Raw genomic sequence first — 21,527 nt, forward strand, 5'->3', positions numbered from 1 at the left:
GAAACCGATGGCTGAAAAAAGCGGCGCTTCGTGACTTGTGTCCCAAGGGCCCAGGTGCCCCGCCCACACCAGGACCCGCCGTGATTTGTGGGCGGGGTCTCTTCGGAGCGGATTTCGCGCGCTCAGAGCACCGGCCTCCTATTGGTTGTTGCTTTCTTGTCTTTGTGGGCGCTCCCTGCGTAACCTAGGCCATGGGTTGGGCGGGGTTTCCGAGTGACGTGAGGTATTTTGTAGCCAATCATAGAGTGGGACGCGAGACCGAGGAGGAAGCGGAATCCGCAGCCTAGCGCCCGGTTCGTCTCCCTCCGCCGCGTTCCGGGCCTAAGCGGGAGCGGCGGGGTGAGCGGCAGAGGGTGTCCCGGGACGGCGGCAGAGGCGGAGGGAGACACGGGGGCCTTGGGGGTCGCTAGCTAGGGGCCGCAGCGGCAGAGGAGCCCGCGGGCGGGGCAGCCGAGTTCCCGGAGGCCCCGCCTGAGCGCGCGCGGAGGAGCCCGAAAGCAGGATGGCGGCGTCGGCCCTGTATGCCTGCACCAAGTGCACGCAGCGCTACCCCTTCGAGGAGCTGTCGCAAGGCCAACAGCTCTGCAAGGTCGGTGGACACCGGGCGCTCGGCGCACCGATCCGCTCCGGGTCCCGGGCATCAGGTGGGCGAGACCGGGGTGACTGCGTCCCGCCTGCTCGAATGCTGGGGCCGGCTCCGCCGCGCTCGGCGGTCTCGGGTGGGGCTGAGACTGGCGGCCACCAGTCCACGGCGTCGCAGAGACCCGATGCAGACTCTGATCTCACCCCAGCTTTGTCAGGGGCTGCCCTCTCCTTCCACTGGGAGGCAGGGCGCCGTGTTTGCACTTTCTTGCTAGGAACCCGAACCCGAAGCTGCAGAGCTGATGGCATCCTGCTTCCTGTCCCGGAAAGTGAAGCAACTGGTTTGGGAACAGGGTGCTCTGATTTGGAGCTCCTCCCATCCTATAAAACATGGAATGCTTTCTGTGAGCCACCGTACAAAATAGATGTACAAAGTAACACATGTAACCGCCCCTGGAAGTCAGTCCTGACAGCTTCCTTAATTTATGTATTCCATATCCCACCATGTCCAATATAGATAAAAATATCTATGGCCTCCCCCATGGAATTATACTGCGTCTAGCCACTGATGGGATAAGTCACTCAGTTGTTTACGTTGCCAGCCAGGTTTTATTGACATTTCAGACACTTGACTGGGTTGAGTAATTACCAGAAAAGTGAAATTGGATCTATAAATACTGACTAATGTATTCTTATTACAGGAATGTCGGATTGCACATCCTATTGTAAAATGTACTTACTGCAGATCAGAATTTCAGCAGGAGAGGTTTGTATACTGAACATGCTTTCACTGTTAAAAATTCCTGTAAGGAATGTCTGGGGATTGTCATATTTGTGTTAAAAGTGTTTTGAAATAATACTTATGCTTCTGGAATTTAAAATTAAGAACTTTTATACATAGTATGAGAGAACACATTAACTAAAATGTTCTGGTGTTTATTTTAGAATTAGGCTTTAATTTGAACATGAGAAAATAGTGGATAAATTGGTGAATGGAAAATGTATACTTTGCCAACAATCAAAATATGAACAATTATTTTTAAATGATTTTTAATGGAAAAATACTAAGGAACCAGAGGAAAGAGCTATAGTGATACCAGCTGCCTTCCAAGACTGAAGTCACTGACTTTTCGGTGTGACTGGCAAAGATGTTTTTAACAGAAAGTCCTTTTAGAGGACACATAAGTAAGTAGCTCAAAAGAACAAATCTTCTTCTTCCTGAGTGTGTGGACATGACAGTGGAGAAGAGCTGACTTAGGAGTGAGGTGGGCCTGCTGCATGGGACTGCGTGTTTAGGGATTGGTAAGAGAAGTTTAGAAGCAGAGGAACACAGTAGGGCTTTTGCTTTGTTTTCTTTACAAAAATTGCAGAGTAAGTTGGTTGCCTATAAGCACAGTGTTTAGAGGTGGAGGCAGGAGAATTACCACTTAGAAACCAACCTTGACACACATATCCTTGAAACCCTTGTCTCTAATAAGTTAATAATATGGAAAGTTTGTCTTTAAGAGAAATAACTTTTACAATCATCCTAAAATTAATAGCATGGTTTAAGGAACTACTTGTGAATTAGAGTAAGTAATCTACAGATCTTTTGACTCGTCCGTTCATTACAGATGAGCATGTGTTACTTCCCTAGGGTGATATGAGTAATCACCTGGATATAATTTCCTTTTCAGCAAAACTAACACAATTTGTAAGAAGTGTGCTCAAAATGTCAAGCAGTTTGGAACGGTAAGTATGCTTTTCATTTCTTGTCATTGTTGTTGTCAGTTTGGGTTCATGACTCCCTCATAAAACAGCCCAGTTTTATCTCAGCATAGGGAATAGTCTTGGAAGAAAAACTCCATAGACTTGATGGGAAAATGAAAGCATTTCAAAACAAGTGCATGCTTTATATGTTATGGAGTGAAGATACAATTACAGCAAATTCCTTAATGTGGTGAACCTATTTGTTTACAGTGTTAATGCAATCATACTTTCCCCCAATTTCTGGAGCCTTTTTTTGTGGCCATACAGTTGAAGGGTTCAAAACTAATGACAGTATCCCATTACAAATTGGCCACATATGTGTTGTAGATGTTAACCATGTTATATAGGTCAAGGTGCTGCTGACCTTAAGCCTCCATACTGTAGGCAAGCACATTTATTGTTACTTAAACTGAATATGCTTATGCTAGTTTTTTATATTGTCATTTACAATATACTACTTATGTTCGATGTTTATAACACAACTACTTATGTTTGATGAAATTTTTTAGTTAAGTAAATGATCTAACAGTTAAGTCAACTAATATTCACTACAGGTTCATTTCCTCTGATTATAGGTTCTTGAGACTTCTATGAATAATTGTTTAACCTCATAAGCACATTTTGTATTATGTAAATGCTATGTAAGTCCTGAGTATGTTTCTCACAATGGCCAGATTTCTGAGCATGCATAGTTGAACTTCATAACTGTCATAATAAAATTTAGTTGAATGAATAGACCCATATTTGACTTTGGACATGTACTTCGCAGAAACAAATGATTTTAGCTTAATTTCTTTCATTAACTCTCTATTTATCAACACTGATTGTGTCTTACACAACAAAGTTTTAAATAGCTCAGTTAAACTAAATGTGTTTATTTTTCAGCCCAAACCTTGTCAATACTGTAACATAATTGCAGCATTTATTGGTACCAAGTGTCAGCGTTGCACCAATTCGGAAAAGAAATATGGACCACCTCAGACCTGTGAACAGTGTAAACAGCAGTGTGCTTTTGATCGGAAGGAGGAAGGAAGAAGAAAAGTATGTTTTAGTCATGCTATGACATCTTGTAGAAATCAAATACCGAACAGCTTGGCGATTACTCTAAGTATACCTCACAGACATTTGTTTCTGACACCTGGAAGCAGAAGTGGAGGAGCAGCATAGCTGTCTGTGCACCGTGTGATCATGTTGGTAGTTAGGATGACTACTTTAAAAATCAGTCGTGCTTAATACGCTGTGTGCCTGTGTCCCAGCTCCTTAAGGCTACAGCTGGAGGGCCATTTAAAACAAGGAATTCCAGAGCAGCTGTGACAGTACAGTAAAGCTGTCAAGGTTTTAATTTTGTGATAGCTGTTGTGCACTGTTATCCTCACTTGAGTTTGCGGGAAGTCCTTTCACTGTTACCCTTTGCTAGTTAAAGTTGTTGATGTGACAAAAACACCCACTGACATTAACACATAAAATTGGAAGTTAGCATTATGCCTTTTGTTAGGCTCATGTTTGAAACCACTGTTTGTTTCTCTCTGCCTACAGTAACTTAATTATTAAGTGTACATGGGCCATTCCTCTGCTGCTCAGCATTCACACAGGCCTCCTGTTGTCTGTCAATTTCAGTTGCTTTGGAGGATGACTGTCTCTTTGAGGGGCTTACCCAGATACCCCACAGCACTGTATGTACCCAACTTGTAAGACATGTCCCTCCAGCCTTTTCTGTATGAAGTGAAAGAAGGCAGAACTCTATCTTAATTGTCCATAGAAGTCACTCTCTCTCCCCTGGGCTCACATGGTTGGTTCTCGTTACTTGTAGTTGTTAGGGTCCATGGAGCTGCCAGAAACACCAGTGGCTGGTGAGCTGTGACTCGTAAAGGAAATGCAGGTTAAGTTCCTGCCTGCCCATCATCATACATGCTTGTCAGTGTCTGCTCAAGATAGTGCATATGTAAATTTAATTGAACCCAAGGCCAGGAGCAGTAATGATAGCTGAACAAAACGTAACTACATGTTTTTCTGTAAGGTTCATCACAGCCTTTGGAACAATTTTTAAAACTAAAAATGACAGTAGTAAACGACCTGTGGAAATGTGGAAAGAACAGTGTTTACGGTGTGAGAGGGGAAGCGTGGAAGCGTATCACCACCGTGTTCTGCTTTAGTTGGGGCTGTGATGTCTGTTAGCAGGAGTTTTTCCACTGCTCTAGCTATGTGAATGGCTGTAAATAGGATTTTAGACTTAGTGATCAATAGGCAAATCTACAGAAAAACAAACTGAATATGATGAGTATTGATTATAGGTGATATATTTACCATTGTGAGAAGTACTCTATCATTTTGGTAATTACACTGAGACTAAAACATTCAGGCTAGATTTCTTAAAAACAATTAGCCATTTGAACTTCTTAAAAACATCTTTAGGCTTATATATATTAGTGTTTTGTCTGCATGTGTGACTACCATGTGTCTGCCTAGTGCCTATAGAATGCATTGGAACTGGAGTTAGAGGTTGTGAGTCACCATGTGTGTGCTGAGAACTGAACCCAGGTCCTCTGCAAGAGCAAAAAGTGTTCTTAACTCCTAAGCCATTTCTTTAGCCACTGTTGGAGTTAAGTTTCTGTCTCGGAATTAAAGGGCTGTAACAGTGCTGGAGGTCTATAAATCAGTTCTCCTAGCCAGTTTAATATTCTCTTGCAATATTATGTCATGTGTCGGGTGTCTTAATTTTTTTAAAAAAAATCCACATGTTGCATTCATATTCTGCATTTTTATAAAACTCACATGATGTGGCCCAGGTGGTGTGAAGTGTAATTGCAAGTTGAGTCTGCTGGACTCACTCTTGGGTTAGTTTACAGGTGCGCTTAATGCAGATACTTTCTTTAAAGGTCGACGGGAAGTTACTGTGCTGGCTCTGTACCTTATCATACAAGAGAGTTTTGCAGAAGACAAAAGAACAAAGGAAGAGTTTGGGGTCTTCACATTCCAATTCTTCATCTTCGTCTCTCACTGAGAAAGACCAGCACCATTCGAAACACCACCACCACCACCATCACCACCACCATCGCCACAGCAGTGGCCACCACAAGTAAGCACTTTGAAATCCTTTGTCAAAACCCTTCCTGGCATTGCTAATGGTCTTTGCGCACCACCTGGGCCACATCATGGGGGTAGTGGAAAGGTACTAGGGCAGTTTGTGTTGCACCTGGTGAGCTGCCTTTGTATCTGGTTGTACTGTGAAAATTTTCCACACAATATATTCAGTGTTATGAAAATAGTAAAGAATTCATCTATAAAATCATCATGTGTGATATCAAAATATATCAGCATTATTTGGCATTTCAATTATGCTAATTAACAAAAGCTTTAATTTTAAATAAGATTTTAGGGTTTTATGTTTGTACATTTCATTTATTTTTTTAATCTTATGAATGTGCATACCACCGCAAATTTAGAGATTAGAGGATGATGTAGAGTCCCACCTTATGTGGCTTCCAGAAATGAAGCTTAGGTCGAAGGCTTCATAGCAAGCCCTTGATCCTGCTAAGCTAACTTGTTGTCCCAGGACCCAAAGTTAATTTCACTTGCCATTCTTTTATCTTACTAAAATCATATGTAAAACAGCGAGGAAGAAAAACACCTTTGGTTCTTTCAGAGAGCGGATTGTAGAATCCCTTGTTTCTCTTATACTCTTTTATCTTTTCTTTTGTAGTAGGGATTGAACCTAGGTCCTATGTGCTTAAGCACAGGTTCTACCATTGGGCTACATGTCCAGCCCTTATAGAAGCATTGTTAATCTTGGCGATTTCAAAATGCACTAGATAGTATTTTTAACTATGGGTACTATGTTTTTGAATTTTGTTGGTAGTTGGGTTTTTTTAAACATAGGTGTAGTTGTAATGCTGGTCAAGTAAAACATCTTAGTTTTTAAAGTGATTTCAGGTGAGGAGAAATTAGTAGTAGTAAGATCTTAACTGTGTACTCTTTATAGAGGGTCAATTTAGATGTAATTTTAGATTTTGTGGGAAAAAAATCAGCATTTAAACAAATTAAATATGTAAATGCAAATTGTAAATAAGGACATGATGTATACCCATTTTTCAGAAGAATTTATTTTTTTCTCCAAATTTTACTATGTATCTTTTGAATTTCATATAGTTATTTAAAATAAGATTTTATATGTAGGAAACAAATGGCTGCCACATTTTGCAACACAAAAGTTTTAGCTTTTAACTGCCAGTAAACACCTCTTAGTTTGTGAGGAGTCATTGAGGCCTTGGCATTTATTATTATGTTGTCGTATTTCCTGGGCTGACAATAAACTGCAATACAATGACAGTAGTTCAGGAGCAAATGAATATAAGCCTTGATTCTGTTTCTTGCTTCAAGAAGAATGACAACTACGTACCATAAGTCCTAGTCCTCAGACCCTAGAATATCTTCTTCCCTGGCTGTCTTTCCAGGATTCATTTTCCTAGCGTGATGGCAAAGACCAAGATGGAGAATTAGGTGACAGCCATCTAATCTTTGAAAAGGATAACTTTCTAATGGGAAGCAGGGAAAGACAATGCTAATTTTCCATTTTTTTTCTCCTTTGGAGGGATGGATACATTAATTCCTTGTTATTCACGGGAGATCCTTTCTGAGTCCTTTGGATACCAAAATCCATAGTGCTCAGTCTCCATGATGTGGTCTAGTGTTTGCATGACCTATGCCTTCTTAAGCACTGTAAATGATCTGTATTAGCAATACCTCACACAGTGGATATGTTCATAACTCAGTGTCGATTATGTTATTTATGCAGAAAAGGCAAAATGGTCTATATTGTTCAGTGCAGACAACCACTATAGGCTGACCTACATTTTCTCTGCAGTTAGTTGAATCCTCAGGTGCAGAACCTGGCAGTCCATAGGGCTGATGGTACAGGTTTTTATCTGATGACTGATGTGGATAGGCAAGCCGGTGTGTTGGGTTCTGAGGCCCATGGATGATAGGATGGAGATCAGCAGGGCACAGCACAAAGGCCAGTTTGGATCCAGGAATGACAACCCTCAGATCACTAAGATGGAGATTCCAGGAGTTTATGACAAATCATCAATGTGCTGTGGCTACTTAATGAGTAATTACATGATTTGGGAATGCTTACATGTAATGAGGTTTGTTTTAAACATACTTACATACATACAGAGGAAGTCCTCCTTAGGACTGCAGCTGCCAGGTAAAGTGTCCAGCTTTATAGGGTCACAGCTCCTGTTTCCCCACTTCTTCATTTACAGCTCAGTCTGAATAATATGATTTTTAAGGCTTTTTATTTGTTTGTTTTGGTCTTCTGGGTACATTTTAATCCCTTATTTTACTTTGCTTAAAAGCATAGCTGAGCTGGACCGTGGTGGCACAGGACTTTAATCCCAGCACTCAGGAGGCAGAGGCAGGTGGATGTCTGTGAGTTTGAGGCCATCCTGGTCTACAGAATGAGATCCAGGACAACCAGGCAAACCCTGTCTCAAAAAAACAAAACAAAGCAAAATAAAACTGAAAATGGTCTTGTATAGGTATACATATTATACATGTTAGTGCTGTATTAGGTGGTCTCAGTCACATAAACACTGCAGCCATAACAGTGAGTTAGACCTGTGTCACAGATGTGGAATGTGGGATTTTAAATAGCTTTAATAAATCATTATACTACCTTTATGTAATAAATTATTACTATATAAAGGTCACACAACCTAGATCATGTGCATTTCTTAAGTTGTATTAATATGGTTTCTTGTTTGTAGATAATGCGGTGAAATTAATTTTATGGCAAAATGGAAAGGAAGTCATAGTATTTTAAGTGAAATCAGTTGTTTTAATGAAATTTTCTAGTATGTTCAGTGTGACTTTTGTATTCAGTACAGACAAAGGAGAGACTACAGACTTTGGAGAGGCTGCTTAGGGAAACCAAGCAGAAATGAAAGAAATAAGCTATTTCCTGCTCCAGCTTGAGTTATGCGAAGAAGTTTATCTGCATTTAGGATAACCAGATTGATACAGGCTTCTGTATGGAATGACTAGGGCAGTTGACATTGTCATTCCTGGATTCCTAAATGATCCAGTCTACCGCTGCACGTGTCTCTAAAATATTTAAGCTGGCTAGTGGTCATTGCTTTAGAGTTTATCCTCTTAGAATGTGATTCGTTCCATGTGTTAGATTATCTAGCTTCTGTGAACAAAAGATAACACAGTTTGATTCTGTGGGGAAAGATGTTAAATATATTTGTGTTAAATAAATGTTATCATGTTACTTGCATGTTTTTCAGAATCAGCAGTCTAAGTCCTGAGCAGGAGCAAGGAATGTGGAAACAGAGGTATGTATGCTGGTATGTGCTGTGTGTTTGCTGTGCCCTTATGTAAATCCGCCTTTCTAATGTGGTTATTTAGATAAGCAAAGCTAGTGATGTTCAGTGCTATTTCAGAGGAGGAGTATCTTGTCACTTAATGGTTCTGTCTGTCTTATCCTAATCATCATCTCTGCTAATGTTTGCTTTCAGCCATAAATCTTCGGCAGCAATTCAGAATGAAACTCCAAAGAAAAAGCCCAAGTTGGAATCTAAGCCATCTAATGGAGATAGGTAAAAATGAATTCTTTAGTACTATGAAAATTAAACTTAATTGAATAGTTCTAGTTAATTGTGAATTATTACTACATATTTTATCTGAGAATAGAAACATGGGTCTCACACACCAACTTCTTTATGTCACATGACCAGTTAAGAAGATTTTAATTTTGGCAATAAGAAAGTGGCACTGAACTATGTTGTTATAACTGGGGAATAAACTTGGGTTTGAGGAAAGAACAAATCTGAGAATAGAACATTATAGTAATTGTTCTTCAAGGAAAAGAAACACAAATCTGTGGTATTTTTAAATTGACCTGCTTAGAAATGTTTTGATTTAAAATATAAGTATGACTTTGTTTTTAGTTCATTAGCCAAAGTTTGCTGATGTTACTGTACAAATTGGCTGCCTATTGCTTTACACTAGAAGTATTGACCCCCTAAAAGCTAATACTGAATTATATTTCTGCAGGTGTATGTAATGTGTGCCATTAGTAAGGTAATTTGCCAGTTGCATCCATTTCTGTCAGGTACATATTTTTTTGCATTAGCCTTAAGGATGTTTGTGGAATTGTCTAATTTATGCAATTTGAACACCTACAGGTTTTCCTTCTACTTTATGTAACTCTGTTTTACTTTTTTCTTTTTAGTAGCTCTATAAATCAGTCAGCAGATAGTGGGGGAACAGACAATTTTGTCCTTATAAGTCAACTGAAAGAAGAAGTGATGTCACTTAAGCGTCTCTTACAGCAAAGAGACCAGACTATTTTAGAGAAAGATAAAAAGGTAAGAATATATATAGCTCAGTGAAGCCTGGTAAGATTTGCATTTTGGCTTTTATTTAGCCCTTGCAAAATTTCTTTAACTGTTTGATAATGTTTGTAATACATGACTCTTACAGAACTACAGAAGCCCAAATTGGGTCTGAAACATCTAATGAAGATAAGTTAAAAAAAAAAAAAGTGTATTGTAGTAGTTTTTGAGCATTTGTTTTCAGTTAGCATGTAAATTTAAAGTGAGATATATGGAATATAATAAATGGAGTATATAAATTACTGTAGTTTCAGAGGTAATTGAAAACAGTCTTTGATATATGTGTGTGTGTGTGTGTGTATATACATATATGTCATGTCTCTGTCAAGCTCTCAGCTGATGAGAAGTAATAATATTCTAATGTCCTGTGGTAGTGATTAGCAATAAGTGTTTAAGAAAGCATTTTGTAGGCCGGGCGGCGGTGGCGCACGCCTTTAATCCCAGCACTCGGGAGGCAGAGGCAGGCCGATCTCTGTGAATTCAAGACCAGCCTGGTCTACAAGAGCTAGTTCCAGGACAGGCTCCAAAGCTACAGAGAAACCCTGTCTCGAAAAACCAAAAAAAAAAAAAAAGAAAGAAAGCATTTTGTAGGAAGGTGTACTTAACTGGCTTTATGGTATTTAGCTACATTCGGGATGAAATCCCAATCCTGGCCATTTCTATGTGGCCTTAAGTAAAACACGCTCACTAATTGTGTCTTGGTTTCTCATTTCATAAATGTGTGCTGTGCTGACTGTGTGAAGAACTTCCTGCTGCCCTGGGCAGCATGCTGGCACTGCTGTGTGTCACATTGGAAGAGACCTGACTGTATACTTGGGTCTCAGACAAACATCCACTAGGAAAACAATGAAATAATTTGAGTGACTCCTAAAAATCATTAGTTGTATTTTGAATAGACAAAAGAAATGAGCACAAAGAAGACTAGAATCTTTAAAAGGCACTTGCCATCAGAAAAAAGGAGGTCAAATTTAAGCGGCCCCAATAGGTTGTAAATAAATAGTGCTCAAGTACCATATCCAGCAGCACCAGTGCTGCAGTCCCACACTAGACAGCTGGTGCTCGGTTAGGGTTAGGGTTAGGGTGTCATTTTACTGCTCTGTTTACTTTTTAGCTTTTGAAAGAGTGCCACTGTGTACCTTCTGTAACTAGGGACCACTTGCCTTTTCACCTTAAGTGCTGAGATTAAAGACAGGCCCAGCCTCCTTATTTTAGTATGTACCACAGTTTGAGTAAATTCAGTATGTGAAAATTGGCATTGGTGTGTAATGTAAAGTTGGACAGTTGTAGCTCTCTATTTTAGGGTTTTTTATGCATGGCAGAAGTTTTAAATTAACTTGCTTTTATGGAAATGCGTACACAGAGCTTTCATTTGTCACACAAAGCCAGCTAGCTATGTCTGCATTAATGTTGAACAAAAGTCAAATAATATGCCAGATTTACTGCAAACTAGCAGTAGCAGATTGTAGAGCAGCGGCCCTCGCCCTTCCCAGTGCTGCAGCCTTGTGTATGATATACAGCAGCCCTAGGATCCAGCGCCTTCCATGGTGTGTCTGACCCTTAACCATAAAATTATCTTCAATGATAGTTCATAGCTGCAGTTTTGCTACTTCTGTGAATTGTAGTGCTAATATCTGTGTTTTCCAATGGTCTTAGGTGACCCTTGTGAGTTCAACCCACCAAGGGGTTGCGACACACAGGTTGAGAACCTCCATTGTAGACTCTTTGGTCCTTTATCCCTAGACTGTTGTGTTTAGGTAGTTTGTTGGCATTTCCTGCTTTACTGTTTGCTTTAAAAATCAAAAACCTAGCAAGTTTATAATTAGGGTTGTAAGGAAAATAATTATGTTTCTAAAATTAACTACACACTTGACGTTTTTCTTTATAATTCTAAAGGGATCAAGTTAGTTTCCTGTCCCTGTTTGAACTCTTGAGTGATTTTTTTAAAACCAGGCACTGTACTGGGTTAGAAAGAGTCACAGGCAGATAAATCGATGGTGTCTTTACCCTCTAGCAGTTGACAGTCTGGAAACAGATCACAGTTCAGCAACTAGAATGATTACCAAAGCTGGTAGTGTAAGAATTGATTGGCGTTTCACAACAGAAGTCTGTTTACAATGTACAGTATTGGCCCAGGAGAGGGACTAAAGCCCTTTGTTTGGAAGAATGAGTATAAAACGCAATTTTTCTTTCGGCTTTTGCATCTTTTCATATACTAGGTACTTGGTAATCAGTACAAACTTTGAAAGGTTACATAACAACAGAACCCTGGAGCTGTATTCTGTTAATAGCAGTATAGGTTGTAAATTTGAAATCATAAGATACTACACTTTTGTTTGTGTTCATATTTATGAAAGCATTGTCCCGTGGTCTCTATACCACTGAATTTTCTCTTAATACTTAACTAATTTGGTTCAGATTTTACAGTAGTTGGTTCTCCACATACCATTGATTGTATTTCTGTGCTGATAGGTGAATGTAGTATAATGGCTTCATGTCCATAAGACTGGGTGCAAATGAACAGTTACAAACACTGTTGCCTTTGTTTGATAACTGTTGTGTAAGTTTGCACATTATGAAGCCTTTTCCTTTCATCATTGAAAGATTATTTAAACTGGAACCTGTTTACTTAATGTGAAGTGTATTCAGTTGGCACACTCTCCAGGATACAAACTATTAAGCTTTGCTTTGGCATGCTCGTTGTGAAAGTGTGACCAGTTAATCCAACGCAGCTTCTCCAAGATGACCCTACCATTAAAATCCTGACAGCAGTAGGAAAGCTACTCTTTATGTCAGAGATGCAGCTGCTGCCACATTTCCACCTGCACAACAAGTGTGCACCTGTGTTGACTATTTTGTAAGTCGTAGTTTATGAAGGGGCAGATACATGTAGACATGAATGGCTTTTTTTTTTTTTTTTCATTTCAGTTAACGGAGCTGAAGGCAGACTTTCAGTACCAAGAGTCAAATTTGAGAACTAAGATGAACAGTATGGAAAAAGCTCACAAAGAAACTGTGGAACAACTTCAGGTAAATGGTGTTATTTATGTGATGTTTTGTATTGGGCTGGAGATTTAAATCTGTATCGTAGTATTTCTTGACTTAGGTAAGTTGGTATTATTTCCCCTATTTTGTGCATTTCCAGTTTTAATTCTGACTTTATAAAGTTTTGAAAAGGTGACTCACTGCTAATCTTAAAACAGCGTTTACATTAAGTGGGCTTCCTGGAAAGCAGTGAAGACTGTTCACTTGACTGTTGAGCTAAGGTGAAAATATGGTCTTTACTCATTCTTCCCATTATCTTTTGGGTACCGGAAGAGAGGAAGATAAAGAAAACCACTTCTCAAAGACCATGATTGAAGGGCCTTTATGTTGTGTGCAGGTGCCGCAAATCAAGAGCCCTTAACTGTGGACTGTCTGAAAGTGTTACAGTTTATTAGGTTCACTATTACAGAATAACTGAAGCTGAGTCTCCACCCTCACAAAGAGGGTGGACAGCGAGCATCAGCACAGAAAGGATTATTCCCTTATTAAAACTTGTTTGTCTGTTTTACACATTTGCCATGAAACTACACTACCTTTATTTCATGTTCTGTAGTTTATAAATTGTTACATTCATAGAGTTCATCTCTGAGTACCAGGCTTAGGGTTTTATTAGTTTATTTATGCTATTCTAGGATCAAACCCTGGTTCTCACACATGCTAGGCAAGTGCTCTCTGCCCCTGAGTTTAACTCCTAGGTTAAGCAGCTTTGAATCTTAGCATACAGATGATGTTATATTCAGACTTGATACTTGAAGGGAGAGTGTAGCTTTGAAAAGAGTGTGTGAATATTGCTTTATTGGTATGTTTTATTTTCTGCTGAATTTTTTTTCCCTTAACACCTATGGATATTTTCTGTTCCTGTTGTAGTTTGCTATGCTTCATAATTGAATATTATTTACATATTTCCTGAAGTCCAGATATATATTCCCTGCTCATTACCTCTTTTTACTAGTGGCGGGAATCTGAAAGGAATCCTCTAGCACCAGAGGCATGGTGAATGTGTTCAGGGAACTTGTTCTTGGCTGGTGATTTGTGGAAATGTATTTACCTTCCCTCAGAGATGGCCTCTTGTTCATTAGTTAATTGATTTTACTCACCAACCATTATGTTGTTTTATATTATTCTTATTAAGCTATGTTGAATGTTTACCTGGGCTATAATCAAGTCCTGTAACATTAAGTACTGAAGTAAATACATGATAAGTACTTCCTAGGTTTGATTTAACCTGGTATGTACTTCCCACTGCTCCAAAGAACAATTCCTTTTGTTATAATCAGTTGAAAGAGAAACATTTTTGCTTTAGCCTGGTTGGTGTCTTTAGCTTACTTCCTCTTAGTTGAATTTTTCTGTGCTCTATGGCAGACACTCACGCAGAAGGGAGGCTGTGTGTGTGTGTGTGTGTGTGTTTTGTATATGCTGTTCATATATATGCTCCTTACAAGAGCTGACTTATGAACTGCCCCCACTTGCTGGTGAAACTGATTATGTAATTAGTGAGATGTAGAATACGTACATTGTGTGCCTTAGGTTTACCCGTATGTTCCCCTCTTCTGCATCGGCTCACAATTCAGGTTACTCCTCCTTAGCAGTTGCTTCCCCAGACAGTGAGTTTCTGCCAGAGACACTCTTCACAGCTAAGTGTAGCCCCCACCCACTTATTTTAGTAGCAGTTACTGAGGTGAGTATACCTAGTTGATGATTTTCTCATTTTGTTTTGCTTTTGAGGTAGTACTTCGCTGTATAGCCCAGTTGGCCTCAAACTCCAAATCCTCCTTCAGCCTCTAAGTGCTTGGACTTGTCCCTTTACTCCTGTCTGTTTTCCTAATCTTTTATGATATACAGAAGTTAATGATTAACAAAGCTTATCTTGCTCTGATACCTCTTTAAATATTTGAAACTATCAAACCTAGGAACACAGACTGAAATTTATCCTCCTAAGTACCAAATACAATCCTCCTAAGTACCAAATAATGCCAAGTAAAAATTTTCTTTTTTTAGTAAGACAAGCTAAAAGGGGAGGGCAATTGCCTGCGAATGTTTTTATGTCCAGGCCACTGCACTGTGGCTGTGTGATTAGTTCTTTCAGCTCCTTGAGGCTCTTGGATAAGGTGTCCTCCAGTTAAGTGTGGGTAAGTAGATAGGCAGGGTCTATGGAGTTATTCATTGAACATTATTTCTTTATTTAGGCTGACATTTTTAAATGTTTCTGACTAAAATATTAAAATTTCATTGACTTCTATAGGGTATAAGGTCAGTATTAGAATAAAATCTCACTGTATATTTAAATACTGCACTGCAGTTTATATTGCAAATGTTTAAAATAAGACTGATTGTTTATTTAACAACCAATGCACCATTTTTCTTAAAGCCTTTGTCTTATATAATTTATCAACAAATTACTAATGTCCTTGGGAGACTAAATCTATAAATACATATTGAAAAATAGCTGCAAAGGTATTAAAAGAGAAAAACTGCTTTCAGGGTCTATTTCTTTAGTTCTGCATTTTATCCTAAGAATGAAAAATGTAAGTTCAGTTTTTCTTGATTGAAAATGGAGTTTCAATTTTTTGGTAAGCCAGTGTAGATACTTGTTAACTATCTCTGCAGACCTGGCGAGTGCCTTCCTATTGGTATGCACTCTGAAATTTATTTCTTGGGTTTTTTTTCCTCTTCTTAGCTGGTGGGTCTGTTTGGTTAAATAATACATAGCTATACTGTTACTATTTAAATCTGGCTAGCATTGACTGGGATTTGTCAGAGAGTAACAGTTAAGCTTATGAGTAATGCAGACATCCTTTTGTGTGATTTATTTTAGGATTGTGTTGTTTTTTTAGTAGTGCCCAAGCTCCATACTGTTTCTTTTGGTTCTGAAACTTCAGAACTGCCTTGATAACTTGTAAACTGTCTGTTTACTTAAGGAACTTCCATTATCTGACTGAAGAATGAGAAAGACTCAGTGAAGGTCCTACCTGTAAATCCCCCACAAGCACCACTGGTACCAAACAGGACCCTACAGGCAGTGTTCCTGTCTGATGACCAGGCATTGTATAGTCAGCTGAAAATTCAGATTATTGCTAAAGTGAAATTTTGAGTCTTTTTTTTGTTGTTGTTTTTGTTTTTGTTTTTCAAGACAGGGTTTCTCTGTGGCTTTGAAGCCTGTCCTGGAACTAGTTCTTGTAGACCAGGTTGGCCTCAAACTCACAGAGATCCACTTGCCTCTGCCTCCCGAGTGCTGGGATTAAAGGCATGTGCCACCACTGCCCTGAGAAATTTCGAGTCTTTGACCAGAAAAAAAGAAGAGTTTTTTTCTTAAGAAATTATACTAGTACTGTTAGGAATTTGCTTAGATGATACTAAAGTCATCGTCACATGAAGGGACCATTAGGGGCTGGTAAGAAATGATAAAGAATAGCATCTTACTGCTAAGTCTTACAACCAGAGTTTAATTTCTAACAAATAACTAAAAATTTTTTTTTAAGAAGGACTTTTGGCAAAGTGATAGACTGATTTTTATAGTCTTATACATTTTCTGCATATCAGTAAACAGCAAATGGAAGACCTCATTCAGCTCGCTGGAAAATTCTCCAGAATAAACATTTGATTCTTCCCTTGATGTAGAATAACACGAATTTAAATAGCTTTCATGTCTTAAAAAAAAAAAAAAAAACAGCCGGGCGGTGGTGGCGCACGCCTTTAATCCCAGCACTCGGGAGGCAGAGGCAGGCGGATCTCTGTGAGTTCGAGACCAGCCTGGTCTACAAGAGCTAGGTCCAGGACAGGCTCCAAAGCTACAGAGAAACCCTGTCTCGAAAAACCAAAAAAAAAAAAACAAACCTTTTTTCTTATTTTAAATTTGAATCTTCTAGGGAGAGAGCCACTTGCCATTTCTATACAAATTTTATTAACATTTGCCAAGAGCTGATAAACCAGTTTAGAATTTTCTTTCTACCTATCTAACCTTAAGAAGATTAAATATATGGATCTCTTAGTGTTTCATTGATAAAATTTTTTATACAAATGAAAAATAGTGTTAAGTAGTAGTTTTCAGCATAACTTAATAGTTCAAACGTTTTAAACCTTGAATTTTTGTCTCTCACAGGCCAAAAACAGAGAACTACTCAAACAGGTTGCAGCCTTGTCAAAGGGTAAAAAGTTTGACAAGAGTGGAAGCGTGCTAACATCTCCCTGAGAAGGTCACTTGTGTAGCGTGTCTGCTTGACAGTGTATATTTGAGGGGTCCTGTGAAGCCCTTATGTTCTGTGCAGTGGAAAATATTTTTACATGCCAAGTATATTGGTGTGTTTCCTATTCACTTTTATAATTGACACAGCATTTTTTTAAGTTGTAAACATGCAGATAAAACTTCAGCTGGTTTGGAGTGACTTCTTAATTCTTTGATACCTAGAACTTTTTTCTAGCAATAGTATTAAAGGTTGTGGAGTGCACATGTGTGCACTATATAAAATGCAACATGCAATAATGGAGTGGTTAGAAGAACAGCAGCAGGGTTTTGTGTTTTGCTTTTGTTTAACACTATGCTGATTTCAGATAAATAGTTTTCAATTTAGAAATGCAAAACTTTTAAACATGGAAAATGGTGAACACTGGTTTTTTGGGAATTGTATTTTTACTTCGCATCAACATAAATTTAGAGAATCATGGTGCTTTTATTAAAAGAGCTTCAGAGTATATGTAAATATGTTTTTAAAAGTTACATCACTAACATTAGTTTAGTAATCTAACATTTCATTGCTGTTATAGGATTGATGTTTACTGTACAGCATCCAAGATAAAATGTGTTTTGTTTTGTAAAAACTGTAGATTTTTACTTACAAGTGCCTTTTGCCACCTAATGTTTTTATTTATAGGAATGCTGAACTTTTGTACATATGGTTTGTTTAAAAATCATGTTAATACATGTTTGTATATAAGTGCATATGTACAGAACCCAATTTCAAAAAGAAATCAATTGTCAAGACTTCATATTAAGAATTAACTGATAATGCATATAGACTTAAGTGATTTTGTGCTTTGTTTCTGTATCATAAGGGAAACTATTGGTCATTGAGTTCATTTAATTATGTTGAAATACTGTCCTAAAGATTTAATTTTAACTCCACTTTGATAGAGTGATTTTATTTTTATGTTGTGTGGCTTCACGTTTATATTTTGTGAGTTACATGTTTTACTTTATTTTTATATGGAATTTCTTTAAAATTTATAATGTTTCTATAACAGTCCATATATCTGCTTTTTTTATAATGTGTTGCTAAGTTAATATTTATGTACACCATACCTAGTTTGTAAATTTAATACAAATCTGGAAAATTAAATAACTTTTTATAATCAAATCTGTACTTAGGTCTGAATAATTGAAATCTGTAAGATTCAGACACTATTTATAAGTAATTTGTCTCAAAGTATAAAATTGTCTATAAAGGAGTACAATAGTATGGAATAGATTCTGTGAAATTGCAAATTAGCTTCTGAACTCCAGTGGTTTTAAGCCAGTAACCGAAATTGATTATTTTAGTTCTGGTTTCAAGATGAATTTTAAAACTAAAGGCATTGCTAGAAACAACATATGGCTTCTTTTTCTTAGAAATGTGCAGTTAAACTTCTTTGAATCAGTTCTGAAAGTTTTGTTTTTAGATAAAAGTTTATAATGGTCTTCATATCAAAGATTAATGTTCTTAAAGCGTACGTTATTATAACAATTCTTTTTAAATTATTCAAGTTTTAGTAAACTTCCCACAGTTGTTTACTACAAGTGAAGGCAAATCTACCCATTTGCAAACACATAGTTTTCAAGTAACAGTAAGATTGAATGGGTCAGATTTGGAAAAAGCAAGGCAGTCTGTTGTTATGAGGCCCTCACAAATAATGTTAATTTATTATACTCTTCTCAACCATAGGAGATAATGCCTTAATGTGGATGCTACGTTTGGAGGATTTACTGCATTCAGAAAGTAGTCATTACTTTGCTTTAAATTTTGTAATTATTTGTATTACAGTTTCCTGGCCATTTTTCAATCCACAGTAGTCACAATTCTAAATGAACTATAGTAGTTCTGGTACTTTATTGGAGACAATAGAAACGGAATCCGCCCGTCCTTCTTTAACTGACATGGAAACTGAGAATCAGCTGAAAATGGTGAAGCTTTGTAAAGTGCAAGGCCGAAACCTAAATTTAGGGACTTCAGGCTGTTCATTTCTAATTAGACAAACTCTTTACTTCCATGACCTTATTTTATAACTTTTCTTTTTGCAGTTGTATAAATTAGTAATTGAGTCCCAATCCCAGATATGTAGTGTGTTGACCGAATGAGTTGATACCCTTTAAATGTGGACCTGTCCAGAGATACTATGGTGTGCTGTGTTGTGCTTTTAGCCTGTTCGCTGCAGTTAGCATAGCCCAGTGAGGGCCATTTGAGCTCCAATTATCATGTATTAATAGCCTGTGAATATTAAGGTCATCTTTAGAGTGTATTGGTCTAAATATGCATTTTACAATGAACCTGTTAATGCTGGTCACATGTATAAATTAATGAAATGCTGTACCTGTACACATCTGACTGTTGACATTTTGTACTTTTTTTCTAAACCCAACTATTTCACAATAAAAAAATATGCCAAAGTTTTGTGTTAAGTCTACTAGGACCGATTACTCTAACTTGGGTGGAAATACACACAAAATAAATCCTGAGGACCACAAATCCAAAATTGACCTCAGTCCGAAATCAAGGTGTTGGCAGGGTGGTCCTGGACATGGTGGGGGCCTTGTCAGTCCCTCTCTCGTCCCACTCTCCACAGCCCAGAGTCACCTCTGAAATCTCTGTTCCTGGGTCCCCTTCTCCCTTCTTTCTTAAAGGTGTATTGTGTCCTCCGTCAGCATACTCCCCCATCTCACACTCTTAGGTGTATCTGCAAAGTCCCAGTTGTTCAATAGCGTGCCATATTTTCAGATGGAAGGATCTCATGGATGTTTCGAGGCAAAGCATTATTGACCATACTCGAAGTTTCATGGTTTTCCCTCCCAATGAAGTCCTAGCAGTAGGTAAGAGGAAAATGACTGGGACTAAGTATTAGAAGACTATCCTGTCCAATTCATTCTGCCTTAGTGACGTGGGTAAGGAAATGAGAATGTACATTTAACATAGTCTGGAAGGTAAAGGTGATGCATTGACGCACTGAATGAATTTATGTACATAATTAGACTAAAGAGAAAACGAGCAGTAATTGGTCACCACTGGCAATCGTTAGGGACCAATTCATTATTTTGAACATTGGTATTATTTTCAACCACTAGATGAATAGACTAGAGGCGCTTTTAGGAGGAAAATCTTACTGAATGCCAAAATTTAGGATGGAATAATGATCTCTTGTTTTTGCAACTTGCAGCAGAGAGAGGGCACCAAAAGTAGCTAAAACTTAGGAAAAGACACAGTTACTCTGAGTGTTTCCGGTAGAGAAACACTCCCTATAAAGAGTTGCCCACTTGGTACTGAGTGTTTCTGGTAGAGAAACACTCCCTATAAAGAGTTGCCCAGTTGGTAGGCTTAGCTTCTTTCAAACTAGCAGGAAATAGAACCCCAGGTCAGATTGAAAGGCACCACAAAAGGATGTGATCGGCACTTTTACTCGTAAATTGCAAGGAGGTGAAAGCCATTGAGGTGGTACCTGAAGCTCTCATACCCAATCATTTGGTGGCCCTCATTTGGAATGTGGCTCAAATTTCAAAAGTTTTTCTTTCAAAAATTTATACAATGGAATTTGCATACTGGTTATCTTATAATGTGATTGAAGAATCACTCACACCGACCCTGCAAGGAAAAAAAAAATGAAGAATCACTCTCCTGTTGTGATAATAGTATAATTACTCTTTACAAGTCGAAATACCTTAAATGCTTGGCTAATAACATGGAGAGATGGCTTAGAATAGAAACAAAGCAGGATTGGTTGAGCTGCTGCTTTTAAGTGAATGGTGTATAAATTACTGTCCATTTTTTGTGAGGAGGGAAAAAAAGCAATGCAAACAGCATTGTGCATGTCTGTAATTCCAACACTTGAGAGATTGAGGCCAGCCTGACCTGTGTGATGAGACACTTTCTTAAAAGACAAACCACCAGCACCAACCATCCCTACCAAATTACACTCAGTTTGTGTGTACTGAAGAAAAAAATGTGAGCAGAATTAAGTTCAAGTAAGAAAGTAAAAGGATGTCCCCAGCACTCCCGGTTGTCCCTGGAGACATTGATTGATTCTGCTCATTTTCTCCCAGCGATGCCTGAGTAATGGCTGTTGTATGCTGCCCTGTAATTTTGGTTCCTGTTTCTTCCCTTCTGACAAACTACCGTGCCACAGAACAACATAGGCTGGAACTGAACGCTGGTAGAGATGTGCCATTCGCCAGGCATTGCTTGGAGTTACAGGTGCAAAGGCCAGATGTGCACGCACCTGACTGTTGCAGGGAGCACAGAGGCTGTAAGGGATTGCACTGCTGAGGGATGAACTAAAGTGCTCAGAAAACTGAAGAAGTTCAGGCCCCCAGCTTTGCCACAGCTGCCTGGGTCCTGTCCTTAGTCTCACCTCATCCCTTATATGGAAAGGTCAGAGGTGATCAGGCCTCTATCCCGTGTCTCCTTTTAAAATTTCAAAACAATATTCATTTCCTAGGTTATTAAATGTTACCTCTAAGTCTAGTTTTACGTAAACATATAATAGCAGACCAGATCCACGTTCATTTCCACATTA

General features: G+C 38.5%; 1 protein-coding gene across 4 annotated transcripts; it reads left to right on the plus strand.

Annotated features, from left to right (window-relative positions):
- The first annotated feature begins 277 nt into the window (after positions 1-277).
- Fam76b (family with sequence similarity 76 member B) lies at positions 278-19,410 on the plus strand. 4 transcript variants are annotated; one of them, XM_038322474.2, is made up of 10 exons: positions 278-644; positions 1,284-1,348; positions 2,259-2,313; positions 3,217-3,372; positions 5,208-5,407; positions 8,622-8,669; positions 8,853-8,933; positions 9,569-9,704; positions 12,657-12,758; positions 16,873-19,410. In XM_038322474.2, the coding sequence occupies exons 1-10, from the start codon at positions 522-524 to the stop codon at positions 16,960-16,962; spliced, it is 1,056 nt and encodes a 351-aa protein (XP_038178402.1). In that variant the 5' UTR covers positions 278-521; the 3' UTR covers positions 16,963-19,410. The 4 variants fall into 4 exon arrangements, with proteins under 4 accessions (XP_038178402.1, XP_038178403.1, XP_038178405.1 ...); XM_038322475.2 differs by having other exon boundaries at positions 9,572-9,704; XM_038322477.2 differs by having other exon boundaries at positions 278-589.
- Positions 19,411-21,527: the final 2,117 nt, after the last annotated feature.

This window comes from Arvicola amphibius, chromosome 3, assembly GCF_903992535.2.
Source record: "Arvicola amphibius chromosome 3, mArvAmp1.2, whole genome shotgun sequence".
Lineage (NCBI taxonomy): Eukaryota > Metazoa > Chordata > Mammalia > Rodentia > Cricetidae > Arvicola > Arvicola amphibius.

Bases quoted from the DNA above. Each gene is read 5' to 3' on its own strand.
- Fam76b (XM_038322474.2), top strand. From the start codon at position 522: ATGCCTGCACCAAGTGCACGCAGCGCTACCCCTTCGAGGAGCTGTCGC. The intron at 2,314-3,216 runs GTAAGTATGCTT...TTTATTTTTCAG, and splicing joins ATGTCAAGCAGTTTGGAACG to CCCAAACCTTGTCAATACTG. The intron at 12,759-16,872 runs GTAAATGGTGTT...TGTCTCTCACAG, and splicing joins AAACTGTGGAACAACTTCAG to GCCAAAAACAGAGAACTACT.